The sequence below is a fragment of the Antechinus flavipes genome, chromosome 2 (assembly GCF_016432865.1).
Source record: "Antechinus flavipes isolate AdamAnt ecotype Samford, QLD, Australia chromosome 2, AdamAnt_v2, whole genome shotgun sequence".
Taxonomy (NCBI): domain Eukaryota; kingdom Metazoa; phylum Chordata; class Mammalia; order Dasyuromorphia; family Dasyuridae; genus Antechinus; species Antechinus flavipes.
This window is the reverse complement of record NC_067399.1, coordinates 617,519,875-617,537,351: the sequence shown is the minus strand read 5'-3', so window position 1 is coordinate 617,537,351 and position 17,477 is coordinate 617,519,875. Positions and strand designations below refer to the sequence as shown.

Below are 17,477 nucleotides of genomic sequence, written 5' to 3'. Positions count from 1 at the left end.
GAAAACTGAGGCCCAAAGAGGTTGTGACTTGCCCAGAGTTATAAAGGTAATAAGTGTCAGAGGCAGGATTTGAACCAGATCCCCAGACTCCACAAGTGGTACTTTTCTCCACTGGAACAGGAAAAGTAGTAGGAATATAATAGCTAACATTTATACAGCACCTCCTATGTGCCAGGTTCTGTGGTAAACTTAATATTATCTCATTTGATCCTTACAGCAAGCCCAAGAGGTGAATGCTGTTATTATTCCTATTTTATAGGTGAGAAACTGAGGCAGAGATTGTAACATGCTTAGGGAAACAGTGTCTAAAGCTAGATTTGAACTCAAATCTTCCTGATTCCAGGTCCAATGCTCTAACCACTACATATCCCTGCCCCCCAGACTCCCTGTTTCTGGCCCATGCAACTAAGTGAATCACCTTTCAGTGCCCTAAACAATTCTCTTATACTATAAAGTTACAGAGGAATTTCCTCACATCAGTGGAGAACATTGTTAACAGAGAGTTCCCCTGTACAAATGAAACCACAGGTTTGGAAACTGCCTCAGTCCTAAAAATTATATTGCTCATTAGCAAAAATTGCCTTAAAAGATTTGGTTTCCATAGGGTTAAGTAATTACCAAAGAAAATCATTCTTTCAGATTATCTCGAAGCACGCTTGGGTATAACAATTTTTGAGATTTAAAGGATTTAAAATTCCTGACTGCAGTCTGGTTTTATTTTCCCTTTAAGGATTTCTAAAACTATTTCAAAAAGTATTATAAACCCTCTCCTGTAACCTTCCCAGCCATTTACTAAGGAGTAAAACCAACAGAAGACAAGAATGGAAAATACCAATAGATTTTTCAACATCTCACAAGCCCTGGCTCTCTGAGAGAGAACTCTCAAAGCCTGGAGTATGTGTTTTGTCCTTTTGAAATCCATGGGGAATGGAGAGCTTCTTTATACTCCACTTCCAGTTAACCAATAAGCACTTATTAAGCACCAACTATTTGCCCAGCACTGAAAAATACACATGGATCCCTCTTTCTCTCTCTCTATTCCCATCTTGATTCTCTCTCTCTCTCTTTCTTCTTTCTCTCTTCCTTTTCCCCCATCTTGATTCTCATTCTCTCTCCTGCTCTCTCTCTCTCTCTCTCTCCTCTCTCTCTCTCCTCTCTCTCTCTCTCTCTCTCTCTCTCTCTCTCTCTCTCTTTCTCTCTCTCTCTCTCTCTCTCTCTCTCTCTCTCTCTCTCTCTCTCTCTCTCCTGTCTCTCTCTCTCTCTCTCTCTCTCTCTCTCTCTCTCTCTCTCTCTCTCTCTCTCTCTCTCTCTCTCTCGTCTCTGTCTCTCTCTGGCACTCATGTCCATGCACACACACCCCCACAGAGAGAAGATGGCAAGGAGATGTTTTACCATTGTTTATTTCTACATTAATTCTGTTTTCTACTTTGGTACACATTGAGTCCTGGGCACACTGATTACAGGAGTAAACAAACTTCATATTATGTGGCTCTGTAACACAGGGCACAAAAAAACCCAAATGTTCCAACATTACTTAGCTTCACCCAGGTTTATTGCTGAAATTCCCATTTAGAAGAACACAAAATAATATTTCCTTTTCATCTGCTGCTTATTCATTTAATCACCTCGGGCTGCAAAGAAAGGAAGGGCAAGAGATGGGCAGGCTGCTCTTGATCAGTCATTTCCACTGGCTTCAAGAAAAGATCCTAATTAAGTAGGAAAGAGGATAACCCAGGAAGAGAAAGTTACACCATCAGTTTGGAGAGCAGAGGCAAAGGTGTATTAGTCCTGAAGGAAACCCCAGCCCAAGGCCCTCTTCCGCCAGCACCTCTCCAGAGGTCTCTTCCCTCCTCAGGATCTCAAGAGAACAGGGAAACGATTCAATCCACCAAAGGCTGGCCCTCCACCCACTTCCTGCTCCCTCAGTCCCAGTCTTTGGAAGCCGCTCTTTCTCATCACCATCAGTCACCCGGAGGACAGAGGGAGGGCATCCCGCCCCTCGGCTCTAAAATGTCTTTCCCTCGAATGCCTCCAAGTTGAAGGCTGTGTCCAGGAACTTTTTCAGGGACACCAGGTGAGTGTTCTTGTTCCCCGTGGCAGAAGCAGCGGCCGGGTCTCGACCAACGTACCTGGAAGGCAAGAAACCGGCCTTTCAAGTATCAACCTTTCAAGGAGAGAGAGTCAGAAAACCCGCTGAGCAGGAGTCCCCCGCCCCAGACTGTGGCCCCAGGGTGGTCTCTCCATGAGAGCAGCGGAACTGTCCGTCCTGACCGCTTTATCCCCGGGCACCAGGAAGCTCCTGACGTAACCAAAGCTCCACAGTCAGATCTCATCATTGATTCAGATTGAACTAGAGTCACTAAGAACTCCAGATCTTTGTCAGGAGAGCTGCTACTTAGTGGCATCTCCCCCTCCCCCAATCCCCAATCTCTTGGACTCAAGCACAAGACCCTCCTTTATCCCCAAGGAGAATCCCAGTCACATGCTCTGTACGGACCCCGTCATTCCTCCTCCTTTTGGGCGCCTAGTTCTCTGGTCTATTGCACTTCCTATCCTGCAGAAGCTGTTTCTGCTTCTTTCTTCAAATAAAGATTAAGTTTTACAAAGGATCTCCCCAATGGGTCCGGCCAAAGCGACCTTTCCAGGTTAACAACGTAAGCCCCTCTACGTCGGAGGGAACCGCCAGCACGTGCGAACGGCCACAACTCCGGCCCAAGGTCTCCCGCACCCGTCCATCGCGTACCATATGGGCCGAGTCCGGCTGACGGTGCGGAACCGGGGGCTGATGTAGTCGTAGTAGCCCATGTTCTTGTGCTCCTCTTGACACCAGATGAGTTCGGCTCTGGGGTATTTTTCGATTTCTTGTTTTATGAGGTCAAAGGGAAAGGGAAAGATCTGTGGGAGAGAAGCCCATGACAAAAGATGAAAGAAGGGTAGAAATAAACAAAAAACCAGACCCCTTCTTACTGCCAGTGAAAAGTCAACGCTAGCAAAATGCAATTGGTGACCCCTCCCCTGCTACCATTCTGTGAGATCTAGCCGTCTCCCATTCCCTCCACACCGAGATTCATGCTGGCCCTAAGTGGGGCCTGTCTTAGCAGCCAGCTGACACAGAGTGGGCTTCCAGTCATCAAGACTCGAGTTCAAATCCAGCTCCAGTCACTCACCAGCTGTGTGACCCTGAGCAAGTCACTGCTGGAGGGTAATAAAATGGGGATAATAATGGCACCTTCCTCCCAGGGTCAAGGGGAGAATCAAGTGAAATTATATTTATAAAGCACTTTGCAAACTTTAAAGCACTCTACAAATAACTAGCTATTATTTTCATTTTATCCAATTTTTTTGGAGATGAGGATACTGAGGACAGAAATGTAGTGGCAGAGCTAATTCAAGAACTCAAATTTCCCAATCTAGCCTTTTTTCTGTTTTCTCCAACCTGCCCAGAGGAACTATGACAGTGTTTGTGTGTGTTTTAGACAGGGGAGGAGGGGGAAGGAGGAAGAACTACCTTCAGGTAGTTCGAGGTCTGAAGAGCCTCACAAGAGAAGCTCCAAGATCCTTGCTAGGAGGGAGGCTGGGTTGAGGACTGCTTACCTGTTCAAGCCGAGTAATAGCTACTTGCTTGTCCAGATCCTGGTTTTTCCGTTCCTTTACTAGGTCGTAATATACCTTTCCTGTGCAAAATATCAGCCGCTTCACATCCTCAGGGGCCTGGGACGCTGAGCCCTCCTCAGGAATCATCCGTCGGAAGCTGGTACCTTAGAGAAACCATCATTAATGGCCAATGTTGGCTTAAATATCAATTACAGAGAGGCAGAAGTCCCTGGCCCGGCGACCTGAGAACAGAACTTCCAGCAGTGGCCCTGGTTCCTCTCCCTCCCAAGATTGCAAGCTACATAGATCTGTGAGCTGTGGGGGCAGACCCTTAGAAACCAGTCAGAGGGAAAAGAGAGAAGGGAAGAGATAGCGTACAGAGGAAGAAAGGAAAGAAATATATAACCCTAGGTCTTGTCACTGTGTCAAGAGGCTGAGCCTTGGCCAGCTAGGTGGTGCAGTAGACAGAGCCCCTGCCCTGAAATCAGGAGGACCTGAGTTCAAATGTGGCCTCAGACACTTAACACTTCCTGGGTGTGAGACCCTGGGCAATTGCTTCATGAGGGAGAGAGAGAGAGTCAGAGAGAGTCTATTTTTCCAGCCATTCCAGATCCATTGTCTTCACATCCGGCTTCCATCCTTAAAGACCTAGTATTACAAAGGATTCCCCAATAGACTCGGCTCATGGTGATCTCTCCATCCTCTGCCCTCCCACCAGCCAGCCTGAAGGGGCAGAACCATACAGCTTAGTCCCCGATTCCATAAACCTTTATTTTTCTCTAGACATTTCTGAGAGACCCGGAGGTCTTAACTGCCCAGTACAATGGAAGCTCTCTTCCTGTGGCCCTGTTTTTTGTTTCTCTCATCTAAATCAATTTGATTCAGTTCAACAAGCATGTGCTAAGCAGGTACTGTATGATGGCAAAAAGACAATGCTGTTCTCACGTAGTCACTTAAACCTCTCTGAAATTCGGTTTCCTCATATATAAGAAGGACGAGTTGGGCCCTTGACCACTAAAGTCTCTTCTGCCCTAAATATGTGGCCCTGTGATACCCCACGGACCCAGCATGGCTACGTCCGTATCAGGAGGCACTCCGCTATCTGTTAGCCAAACTCCTGGTTCGGAGCCATAACCAGCAGAGAGCCAAACACCACAGAGCAGCCAAGCGACCTAACAATTCAGCAGAAAACTTTCAGGACTTCCAGTACTTAGAGAGTTAGACCGGAGGGTGCCCAACAGGCTCTGGAGGAAAGGGTCCCAGATCCTTGGAAAATGTACTTGGATGTCACAGCTGACCCAAAGCTACAACACTCAGCAGCCGTTCCCATTAATAACATGTCCAAGAAGCTGATGTCAGCAACAATTAATAAGCCCATTACCAGAAGTCATTATAGCTCTTAAGGGACCTGAAGAACATTTATAAAGGGACTCAGGGGTCAACCGGAGCATTCCCATCGACATCCCTTCTGGCGCTCAGGGCCAGCCTGAGAGAGGTTACCCCCAGGCCAAGAAGACAGAGCAAGGAAAAATGCTCACCTTGCCCCAAGGGAGGGTCTTTCTAAACCCTGGCTCCCAGGGATTTGGCTCCTGTCCTTCCCCCAGATAGGAATGCCCTCCCTCCCCCTGCAGCCCGGCAGCCGTCAGGGCCTAACACCAACCCTGCCTCCTCCCCGAGGCTGAATTCCCACAGCACCCACTGTCTGGGCTTCTTGCTTGGCCCTGCGATGATTAGTGACCCTTTATAACCATTCGCAACTTTTCCCACCTGACTAAAGGGAAAACTCTCTAAGGTACAGCTTTGAGCGGTGAAGGAGGGCTCTCTGTGGCCCTCAAGCAAACGGCTCTGTCTGCCCATTTTATGGATCCAGGAGGATTCTGTGCTCAGAAGCAGGAGGTTCTGGACAGGCTGACATCCATCCCTTGGGCACAATAGGAGGGAGCCATGGAGGGAGCCACAGCTGGCCCAGGTCAGCTCCGGGGGGTCAGGAATCCATGTTGCCCACAACAGGGCACATCTACCCCCAGCCCAGTCCATCTTCAAGGATACCCGACACCCTCCCCTTCCCTCGTGCCCTGAAAAGGGGCCCTTACCAGACACCATCTCATCAAAGCTGGACTTGGCGTCAGGGTGCCTCAGCAGGGACTTGGGAGTAAAGATGATGAGCTGGAAAAGAGACATGAAGGCAGATGGCCCCACGCACAGAACCCAGGAAGTTCAAAGCTGACCTCAGACACTTCCTAGATGCTTGTCCCTGGGCAAATCACAAGCGCGATCTGCCTCTGGTTCCTCGGCTGTACAAGGACAAGAAGAGCACCCACCTCCGGGACTGTTATGAGGAACAAAGGAGATATTTGCAGGTCCCACAGTCCCTGGGACAGAGCAGGTGCTCTCTCCCCTCCCTCCTCTCCCATTCCTATCCCCATCCGGTGGAGTGGAAGAGGGTTCCTGCTTCCCAAATCTCAGTGATTTGTGCCATATTTGGACTGAGATTAAAGTTTTCAAAGCACATTCACAAACATCCAGTTTTATTTCAAGCAAGGTTAATCCCATTTTACAAAGGAAGTAAGAGAGGCTAGAAGAGATTCAGTGACCTCTTGCCCACTGTCACTCAGCGAGTCAAAGCTGATGCCAGATCTCTGTGTCCTCGCCCATCCCTCTAGAGTCCAGCTGCCTGGGGGACGGGACACAGATTTCCCCCGCCACCCCCTCCCCACACAGACCTCGGCTGGGCCAGCCCCAGGTCACTCTGGGGCAGCCTCAGCCCAGCCCTGAGCAGCATCGTGAAGGCGATCTCAAACACTGCACAGGTGGGAGCCAGGCTACTTCCATGACATTTTCGGGAGTGGGAATTACACATCACCATCACAAATTTCCTTCCGACTCCCCACCCATCTTCTCTAGCAACTTCCTTTGAGCAGGAAGTTGAGCTAAGAAAGAAACCAGCTCTAATGTTCTATGAGTCCAATTAACTACTTGGTCTTTACAGATCAGCAAAAGGCAGCCAGCTGTTCTTCTTCCACTGCATTCTATGGGGCCTAAAATGTCTGCCATTTACACCTCAGAAATCAGGGCTCGGTAGACAACAAAAAGCACTAGAAATTGGGGCTCAATTTTATTGTTTTATTGACTGTCTAGACTTAAGGTGAAATATTAATAACACAGATGAAATCTAGACATATAATGTGTCTATTTTCTTTTAAAGAGAACTGGTTGTTAAGCATTTGCCAGCACACTCCTGCCTGCCTCTGTAACCACACTGTTGTGAAAATGAAATGAGATAATGGATGTGAACACATTTTGCACTTTACAATTGTAGCAAGGTGTTATTATGTGATGGGGACACTCATATTCTATCAACAGCTTTATTCTGGGCAGGAGTTTATCCTGTCTCTCTGTTCCTTCCTCCCCCAGTGACAGTATAATAAAAGAAAAGATTGATAAGGGGCAGGCAGGGGATAATTCCAGGGGAATTCAGGGCAAGCTCCTAAGGGAAATCCAGATTACATCCATTCCACACTAGCTAGGGATATTTCTTCAAGTCCAATAAAATACAAGACCAATGAAACTGAATCCTGTGTCATTATGATGACCAAGCTTGGCCCCAAAGATGAGAAAATGAAACTCCCTCCTTTGCAGAGCTGAGGGACGATGGGTGGGGAGCACTTTATCTGCTGTCAGGCTGTTAGATACATTGGTTAGTTTTGCTGAATTGACCTTTCCCCTTCCCCCCTTCCCGTTTATTCTTTGTCACAAATGAAGACTCTCTGGGTAGGGAAGGAGGAAAGGGGTATATTCAGATCTAAAAACAAAAACATCAATAACTTTTTTCTAAACCCACAAAAATCTCCTGTTCTCCCTGGAGCTCTGAGAAAACAAATCAAAGCCTCAGAGATTTTCAGATGACTCTAATCACCTTAAGCTAACCATACCAAGGGCCTGACTAAACCCTCCCCGACCCACAACTCACCGGCTTCCTGAAGGGGAGCAGGATCTGCCTCCGAAGCACGTGGAAGTAGTTGGCAGGTGTGGAACAGTTGACAACAATCCAGTTGCAATCATAGAGCTGTCCAACCTCAAAGTCATCACTGAACTCCTGGGAGCAGAAAGTTCACCTGAGAAGCCCCTGAAGACTCACTTCCAACCCCAAGAAGCCCCTCTCCTCCTTGATCCAGACCAAAAGAGTCCAGCGGAAGGCAGAGTGGGCCCTACACTTTCCCCTGAGGATGAGCCAACTGATTAACTCTCTCCATTTCCTCCCATCCCCAGCTAGTTTCACCTGAGAAGTTTTCCCCACAACATCCTGCCCTTCTGGACTTAACCGTTAGCTTTGGGCCTGCCCACCCTCTCCTTTTTGAACTTTCCTGACTTTCCAGGAAACTACCTCAACCCCTTTCCCAGCCAGGTCCAGGCAGAAGCAAAACTGAAAAAAATGAGTTTGCCTTCAATGCTCCCATGTCTCCTTTCCCTCTGCCCTTCCTCCTGATCGCTCTCTCTCCCCGACTAGGATACCTGGGATCTCACCCCCAGAGTCTAAGGGAAAAAACCCAATTTGTGGAGAAGGAACCTGCTGACCCTATCAAGTCAGCAAAGGGCGGGGAAGGAAGGAACCCACTGTTCCTGAGGGCCAAGAAATGCCCCAGGGAGGAAAGCGAGGCAGTGGCCGTGGGGGCTCAGGACTTACTGGATAGGCGTCCGAATCATCATTGCTCATTTGCAGGAATCTCTCAGGTCGGGCAGAGGAGTGTTCAGGGCCCTGAAAATGACAGTCATTCATTCACCTAAGACTTCCTACACATTAGCAGGACACGGGATCTGTGTCCGTTTGGAGGGAGAGACACACTACTGGCTCTGGGAGAAAGGCTACGGTCCCTGACCCGAAGAAACAACAACAAATAATAATGTAAAACTGCCACTAATAATGGCATTTAAAGTATGCAAAATGTTTTGCCTATTTTTTTCATTTGAATCTCAGAATAGATGTGAAATAGAGGCTGTTATTATCCCCATTCTACAAATGAGAAACTGAGGCTCCACAAGGTGAAGTGACTTGCCTGCTAAGCTAAGGGATTTTGGAAGCAGGAGGATTGGACTTAATGCCTTCCTCACATCCTTATCAATTGTGTGACCTTGAGCCTATCATTTAGCCTGTTTTCTCTTTTGTAAAATGAGGATAATAACAGCACCACCCTCACAAGGCTGTTGTAAGACTCTGTCAATTGTTCGGTTAATAAACATTCATTAAGCACCTACTGTGTGAACACACTGTGCTAAATGCCAAAAATGCAAGGAAAATCAAGACATGGAGCTCTCAAAGAGCTCGCCTTAAAATAAAGAAGACAACACGGCAACAACTCTGAACGCAGGAGGATAATGTGGAAATAAACAAGAGGGATTAAGGAATATTACATGGAGAGAGATACACAAAGGTCTATGCAAACCTAAGGTGCTCTATAAATGCTAACAATCAGCAATAGCATCACAGCACATGATAATGGAATATAACAATATATAATGAAAGGCAAAATTGGGGGGGACTGATAAGTGGATGGGGAAGGAGGGCTCAGGGAAGAGAGATTAACAGTTACAGGTCTATGCAAATCTAAAGTGCTCTATAAATGATAACAATCAGCAATAGCATCACAGCACACAATAATGGAATATAACAATATATAATGAAAGGCAAAATTGGGGGGGGGCTGACAAGTGGATGAGGCAGGAGGGCTCAGAGAAGAGAGATTAACGGTCATGGAGATCAACACAACCAATCAAAGGGGGTCTTGTGAACTGGAAGGAAATGGAGGGAAGTTAAGGTAGAGAGGGAAAGAGAACAGTGCAAATAAGAAAGATGTGTGTCAGATTGGTGAATTAAAATGTGGTTCCCTAGGTTTTTTTTACCCGTCACTTGCACTTGTTCCAGCCAGAGAAGATGGAGCTAAATGCCTCAGACCCCAAACTCTATACCAATGTCCCCCAATTCCTCAGCAAATCCTACTACCTCCCACACCCCTTCTGTCAGTACCAGCCAAGAACCGGCCTTACTAAGCCAAGCTTTAGTGAAACACAGATATCCCAATATCAATAAGCCTCAGCAAGCAGGGGACCAATAAGGGAAGCATCCTCCCCTTTGGATCTCCTCAGCAGGAGCAGGGATGGGGTCACTGAATCCAAAGAACTTCCCCATCTGTGGATACCCATGACAAGAGTTCTTATCCTGGAGTTTGATGAACATCTGTGTGTGTGTGTGTGTGTGTGTGTGTGTGTGTGTGTGTGTGTAACTATATTTCAGGATATTTTCTTGTAATCTTATGTATTTTATTTTATACATTTAAAAATAAGATTTTCTGAGAAGGGCTCTAGACACCAGGCCGCCAAAGGAAGCTATGACAGAAAGACTTAGAATGATGCTTCCACTAGAGGAACTTGAAAGGGAATGAGATCGTCTTGAAAGTCCAATTTGTCTCCTGATCAATCAATCTGGAGTCGTCCTTGGAGTCTCCAAGGCTCTCAGCAGAATCACATTTTCTGTTTCTTGTTCCCAGTCACCACGCTCAGCTGGGAGGGCAGAGTATGGGGAGAAGAGGGAGGGAAACCGCTCCAAAGATAATCTTTTCCCAACATTCTCCTCCCACTGCAGCCTTTGTAACTGTGGTTATTTTATAGGTATCCTTAAAGGAGAAATGTTTAACTGGGAGGGGGAAAGGTGAGTTGGGCTGATGGATAGACTACACAAATCACTGGAATCCAGGAATAGCAAGGAACAGAAAAAGGCCCTCAATACACTGAGTGGTTCCGCCCGCTGGATTTACAAGTTCTTATACCACGGGCAAGAATGAATAGGTTACAATCTGCATGGCTGGAGAGTACTCCTTCATCACCAAGATCACAGGCCCATCAAAGCACTGAAACTTTATATGTGTTTCTATAGAAAGAGGTTATAATGTTCTATAAGAAATATTTATGTACATATAAAATTTGTGTTATGTGTTTTTGTTATACAATGTAGTTTGTTATAATTATATATGATATAAATAGAAATATAATAATAGAAAATTACATGTTACATATAGATAAATGTTATATAGTCTTATATATGATATAGCTATAGATTACAGCTATGTGTAAAATTATGTATCAAAGAATGACATATATATTATATATCATATAATAATATAAAATTATATACTATATAGCTTTGTATAATTATATACAGCAACATGAAACATATACTGCATATCAACAGTCACACTATATAATTATATACTTTTATATATATTCATACAATATATATAATATATATACATACATATTTATATACAATTATACAATATATATCATTATACAATAGCAATATATAATATAGGCTCTATATAACGTCTTGTGTAACATAATGCTATATATATGTAACACACAGCCATTTAAAACATGAAGATGTGCTATATATCAATGGTACTATATAATATAGGCTCTATATAATGTCTCGTGTAACGTAATGCTATATATATATTATGATGTGTAATTATATGTAACACAGCCATTTATAACATGAAGATGTGCTATATATCAATGGTAATATATAATATAGGCTCTATATAACGTCTCGTGTAACGTAATGCTATATATATATTATGATGTGTAATTATATGTAACACAGCCATTTATAACATGAAGATGTGCTATATAACAATGGTACTATATAATATAGGCTCTATATAACGTCTCGTGTAACGTAATGCTATATATATATTATGATGTGTAATTATATGTAACACACAGCCATTTATAATATGAAGATGTGCTATATAACAATGGTACTATATAATATAGGCTCTATATAACGTCTCGTGTAACGTAATGCTATATATATATATTATGATGTGTAATTATATGTAACACACAGCCATTTATAATATGAAGATGTGCTATATAACAATGGTACTATATAACACAGGCTATATGCCAATAGTCAGATACAATAAAGGTTATATGCAGATAGTTACCCCGATAACTTCCCCATAACTATATAAATATCTGTATATAGTAAATGAGCACACACCTATAACCAAGGTAGCCGTGCTTTTCTCGGAGGAGAGATCTCCTCAGAGGGGTGTAAGTTATAGATGTTAACCAACACAAAACACTTTTCAGGCAGAATGGATTTCCGTGCTAGAACAGACTCGCGGGGAAAAGAATTTGCCTTGCCAGATAATTTCTCAGACTTACGCCTGAGCGCTCACTACGTCACTTTATGTATCCATGTAAGACTGAGGGAAGCGCAGCCCCCGGCCGATGTATGTGAGGAGCCAGCACTCCCCGGGTGGAAGGCCGACTCTCCCGGTCACCGCGGGGCTGCAGCCCGTCGGCCCCCGCCCCCGCCCCCTCGGAGCCGGGCCTTACCATGCCCTCCATGCCGTGGGGGAGGAGCAGCACGATGCCGTTGTGCCGCACCCACTTGGTCTGGCCCGAACTGATGAACTGGTCGATGATGCACTGGGCCGTGTTGTAGAAGTCGCCAAACTGGGCCTCCCAGCAGACGAGGGCGTTGGGGCTGGCCATGGCAAAGCCAAGCTCAAACCCTGGAGAGCGGTGACGAGAAGAGACGCCGGGTGAGGACCCGCTCCCTGGCACCCCGCTTGGCCCCTGCCTAACCTGAGCCCGCCAGGCCCCGCTCCGGCCGCCCCAAAGCCCAGGGTTCCCAGCCACCGGGGCCGGGCGCTGCTCGGGAGAAGGAGCCAATCTCACAGGCCACGGCCGGCACCTCCCGCTGGGAGAGCCTTCCTATCGGGGGCTGCCCGCAGGTGTGTGGGTATGAGTGCCCAAGGGCTGTGCAGGGAGTGCACACTGCACACGTAGGAACGGCTGTGCCTAAGGGGGACTGGGCGGAGGAGCCTGGGACGGGGGACAGCACCAGAACGGATTTTTTTTTAAGTGTCAGCTCTCAGCTTTGTCTAGGGGTAGCTCGGGGCTGGAGCGTCCGGTGAGAGGTTGAGAAGCAGAAGGGTAAAGATCATTTGGCCACCCCCTTCATTTTACAGATGGAGAAATCTGAGACAGAGAAGTCGCTCTGGGAGGAGTCGCTGGGACTCCCATTCTAGGACCTGGGCTCATCTCACCTCACTCTACTAGGGATAGGGGAAGAGACTAAATCCAGCCAGAGGGATAACTGATTCCCCTTCTCTCCAGACCCAATATCTTTTCCTCCCCACTCTTACTTCTATTAAGATGAACACCGTTCTGCCACTTACTCTGGCTGAAACCCACCCCCCCACCTCCCCTTTGATTTTCCCCCTCCCGCCCACCCTTCTAGCCAAACAGTTGCTGGATTCTGCCAATGGCAGCCCGAACAATCTCCTCTCCACCTTTGAATCTCTCCGGCGGTGACTGCCGCGGCACCGGCCTCCTCCCCTCCCAACAGGCCACTCCCAGCTCCTCCAGAGCCCGAGCCCAGACCCACCCAGGACTCCGTATTCGGAGAGCGAGCTGTTGCACACGGTGTAGGGGGCCTGGTCAGGCCAGAGGTGATTCATGGGGACGCACGTCCTGCGGTCAACTTCCTGGTCATGGAGCACATGGTGCCGGTGACTGCAAACAAAGAGAAACAGAACTGGATGTGGGCCAACCAAATCCTCTCATTTTTTCTGTCTTCTCATCCAAACCATCTTCAGGGCTGAGGATGTGGCCAATCTCAACAGATTCTCATCGAACAAACGCTTTCTCCAGAGATTTTTTTCCTGCCCCTTCAGTGCCTCTCTCAAGCATGAGAGAATCCCCTGGATGGAATCCCCCGGCCTCAGGAAAACTAGCTGCCAAAAGGTCACCGTTTCCCCCTTGTCACTGGGGAGGCTCCTTGCCCGGGGGAATCAGAGTCAGATCTGCCATGATTATAAGATCCTGCACTTAGTTACCTTCCAGGCCCAGTCAGACTTTCACCTTCTCCAGGAAGCATTCCCTGACTCTGCCACTATCACAGGCGCTCATGCTTTCCCCACATCATCCTTCCTTCAATAAACTAGAAGCTTCTTTAAAGATTGTACCAACGCTGAGATAATCTCAGCCTCATGGATTCCACTTTGGATCTATCTACTCACTGTGATATTAAACGTGTGACATCTACTAAAAAAAGTAGGTGTTGTGTCTTATACAAAGGGTCAGAGATTCCGAGACAAAAGGGACGCTGAACAGGGCCCCAGAGAAATGAAGTCATCTGCCCAGGGTCACACAGGAGTTGGCAGAGTCAGAAACTTGCCGATTTCAAATATGGCCCCCTTTTCTATTGTGACATGCTGTCATCCTGTGTCTCCTCCTCTCTTAGCCCCCAGCTCCTTCTCCCCGTTTCCCCTCCACTCGGTGCTCAACATAGGACTCTCAGCCAATCAATAACCGTTTATTAGATGCCTACTGTGAGGGGCAGCTGAGTGGTGCAGTGGGTAGAGCACCAGCCCTGAAGTCAGGAGGACACAAGTTCAAATCTGGTCTCAGACACTTAACACACTTCCTGGCTGTGTGACCCCGGGCAAGTCACTTAACCCCAATTGTCCCAGCAAAAACAAACAAATAAATAGATAAAATAGCTAGCTGCTATGTACCAAGTGCTGTGCTAGAGGGATACAGAGGATGGCAAAAGGCAGTCCCTGATCTCAATGATGGACACAACATGAAAGCAATTCCATACAAACTTATATGTGTACATGTATGTATGTGTGCGTATACATAGACATATTTGTATATATATATACACACATACAGAGGGAAAGGAGTTAGACTAAGGAGGCTCAGGAATAGATTCCTCATGAGAAACAATGGGCCCTGCACTGCGAGTTGGGCTTGCCAGTAGAACAGACAGCCATACTTGGAGCTAGGGACCAGCCTGTCCAAAGCTTTGGAGTCAAGACCTGTTGTCTTTGTTTTTCTCCCTGCTTTAAGTGAAAACAAAGAAGGTAGGTTTATCACATCTGCAGGTCACAGGATTATGGATCTGTATCAACTCCATTATTTTAGAAATGAGGAAACAGGCCCACAGAGGCCATGTAGGAAGAAAGAAAAATCTGCATTTATTAAGTACCTACTATGTGCCAATGACTTTATTAAGGGCCTTATAAACATTCTCTCATTTGACCCTCAGCAGCAGCCTGGGAGGCATTTTACACTTGAGGAAATTGAGACAGAGAGGTTAAGTGACTTTCCCAGACTTGCACAACCAGGAAAGGCCCAGTGCTCTAGTCGTTGCACCTGCCTAAAGTCACACAGGCAGTAAGTTGTGGAGCTGAGATTTGAACCCAGGTTCTCTGGTCTTCCCATTATGTCCTGCTAGTCTTTCCTGAAGTGCTGATGGGGTTGGGGATTAAGCACTGGGCAGTCAGGTGTGCAACGGACAAAGCACCGGGAAGCCTCATCTTCCTGAGTTCAAGGCAAGTCCCTTAACTGTTTGCCTCAGTTTCCTCATCTGTAAAATGACTTAGAGAAGGAAATGACAAACTACTCCAGTGTCTGCCAAGACAACCCCAAACGGGTCATGAAGAGTCGGACACGAATGAACGACAAAACTGAGCAAGCGGGGCCGATGACCCAAGCGGCTCAGGAGGCAAGCAGGCAACATGCACTGATTAAGCGCCGTGTGTCCGGCGCTGAGCTAAGAGCTAGGAGGGACAGGGACCACGTGTGCTCACTGGGCACCACCAGGATTTGAGAAAAGTCGAACGTAACAACGAGAAACTGGAGACTCGGAGTTAGAACCAGCTCCAGGCCTTGTTCCCTGCCTGACCACAGAGCCTCATCTCCCTCAGCTTCAGCTTCCTCCTCCTGGAAACGGCAGGAATGAGGCTGGGAGCCCTGGCCCTGCTGTGGCCGGGAAGAAGGCAGCGGAAAGTCTTACAGACGTGAGCCGCTATTGTTACTGCGAATCGAAGATGTCCCAGCAGGCTGGGGGGCCGCCAACGTCTGGTTCTGCTCCTCCGTGTGGTGCGGGCGAGACCCACCTGGCAGCAGCAGCCCACGTGAAAAGGCTAAGGTGATGTAAGCTAAGAAAAGCAGAAGGAAGGGTCCTCACATCACGCCGAGGGACCGGCCCTGATTGGTCCGTGGAGAAGATCGTATCTGGGCCGAGGGAGAGGAAGCTGGGAACGAGGAAACAAGGAGACCGCGGTCCTCGTGGGAGGTGATGAAGGCCTGAACCCGAGCGTGGCCGATGGGCATGGAAAGGGAGGGACGGAGCCAAGACTAAGAATGACAGAATCTGGCAGCTCCTGCCAGGAGAGCTGAGAGACGGCGGGACAAGCCAGAAAAGGTGCTGAGGTTTTAAAGAAGTGGGATAAGGGCCAGACCTTTGTTTGCTTAGTTTTTTTCTTTTTGAAGGAATAAGGAACTCTCAGGGAGAAGGAACTCTCTCTACCCACGGGAAGCGCCTTTAGTAACTTATCATCTTCGAGGGCTGCCGAGAGCACCGAGTTCAGAGACTTGTCCAAAATCACACGGCTGATGTGTTAACTGTGGGACTTGCAGCCGACCAAGTCCTCCTGGCTTTCCATGCAGCAAGACACGGTGCCTTGTGATTAACAGGAACAGAGAATTCAGAGAGAGAGAGCCATAAGCTTGAAGAGGAAAGACCGTCAAGAAAGGGGAAGTATTCCCTCGCATCCAATGGTACTAGGAGATTAAGGAGAAGGAGAGCTGAGGGCCATGAGACATCGGCCCATTGGGTAATTAGGAGCCCATCGGTGATTACCAAGGGAATGTATTCCACAAAACAAGCAGATGTTGTGACTTACAGAAAGGTTTTGCATAACTTTACATGTGTTTTCTTTAATGGGGGTTGGGAGTGGGGATAAGGAAAAGAATCTGGAACTCAAAGTTTTAAAAACAAATGTAAAAAAATGTTTTAAATGTAACTGAGGGAAAATTAAAATTATTTATAAAATTAAAAAATAAGAAATAAAATTGAAAAAAAAAAAAAAAGATGTTAGCCACATTGTATATGGTTAAGAAATAACACAATTCAACTACTTAGTATTGATTTAATTATGTCACAAGAAGGCCTTCTTTTCAATAAGCTAAAGCACCTAAGTGGGGAAGTGGATATAGCACTGGACCTGGAGTCAGGAAGACTGAGTTCAAATTCAGTTTCAGATACATACTAGCTGTGTGGCCCTGAACAAATTACTTAACTGCCATTTGCCTCAGTTTCCTCAACTATAAAATGGGAATAACAACAGCACCTTCCTCACAGGGTTGTTATATAGATAAAATGAGTTAGTATTTGTAAAGCACTTTGCAACTTTTAAAGCACCATTTAAATGCTACCCATTATTAAAGAATGAGTGGATAGGGAAAAATGAAGGAAATCAGGTGGAAATTATTTCCTCTACTCATTTGGCATCAAAGGGGAAGAGAGACAGAGACAGAGACAGAAAGGGAGAAAGCGAGAAGGGGGGGGGGGAGAGCAAGGAGAGACAGAGACAAAAAGAGAAAGAGAGAGAGAGAGACAGAAAGAGACAGAGCTGGAAAGAAACAGAGAGACAGAGAGGAATACAGACATGGAGAGAAACAGAGAGACAGAAAGTGAGAGAGAGAAACAGAAACAGAAAAAGAGAGGAGAAAAAAAGACAGAGAAACAGAGAGAGACACAGAAAGACAGAGACAAAGACAGAAATGGAGAGAGAGAGAGAGAGAGAGAGAGAGAGAGAGAGAGAGAGAGAGAGAGAGAGAGAGAGAGAAAGAGAGAGAGAGAGAGAGAGAGAGAGGGAGGGAGGAAGGGAGGGAGAGAGATGGTTACTTGAAAGAGCAACTGGAAAAAAAAAAAGAAAGAAAGAGCAACTGGAGTTAAGGGAAATTGCAATTTTTTGTTGTAAGGATAAGAGAAATTGGATTGTGTTTGCTATACCTGGAGA

The 17,477-nt window shown here is 46.6% G+C and overlaps 1 protein-coding gene across 6 annotated transcripts in view; it reads right to left on the bottom strand.

Annotated features, from left to right (window-relative positions):
* Positions 1 to 1,384: 1,384 nt before the first annotated feature.
* Positions 1,385 to 17,477, bottom strand: part of OGDHL (oxoglutarate dehydrogenase L) — a 63,851-nt gene continuing 47,758 nt past the window's right edge. For all 6 annotated transcript variants that reach the window (XM_051981875.1, XM_051981874.1, XM_051981873.1 and 3 more), the window contains 8 exons: positions 13,049 to 13,176; positions 11,992 to 12,170; positions 8,279 to 8,350; positions 7,565 to 7,690; positions 5,688 to 5,760; positions 3,595 to 3,758; positions 2,744 to 2,895; positions 1,385 to 2,129 (listed from right to left, as the gene is read on the bottom strand). In XM_051981875.1, coding sequence (XP_051837835.1) covers positions 2,006 to 2,129; positions 2,744 to 2,895; positions 3,595 to 3,758; positions 5,688 to 5,760; positions 7,565 to 7,690; positions 8,279 to 8,350; positions 11,992 to 12,170; positions 13,049 to 13,176 — 1,018 coding nt within the window. In that variant the 3' untranslated portion in view covers positions 1,385 to 2,005. The remainder of the gene's footprint in view (positions 2,130 to 2,743; positions 2,896 to 3,594; positions 3,759 to 5,687; positions 5,761 to 7,564; positions 7,691 to 8,278; positions 8,351 to 11,991; positions 12,171 to 13,048; positions 13,177 to 17,477) is intronic.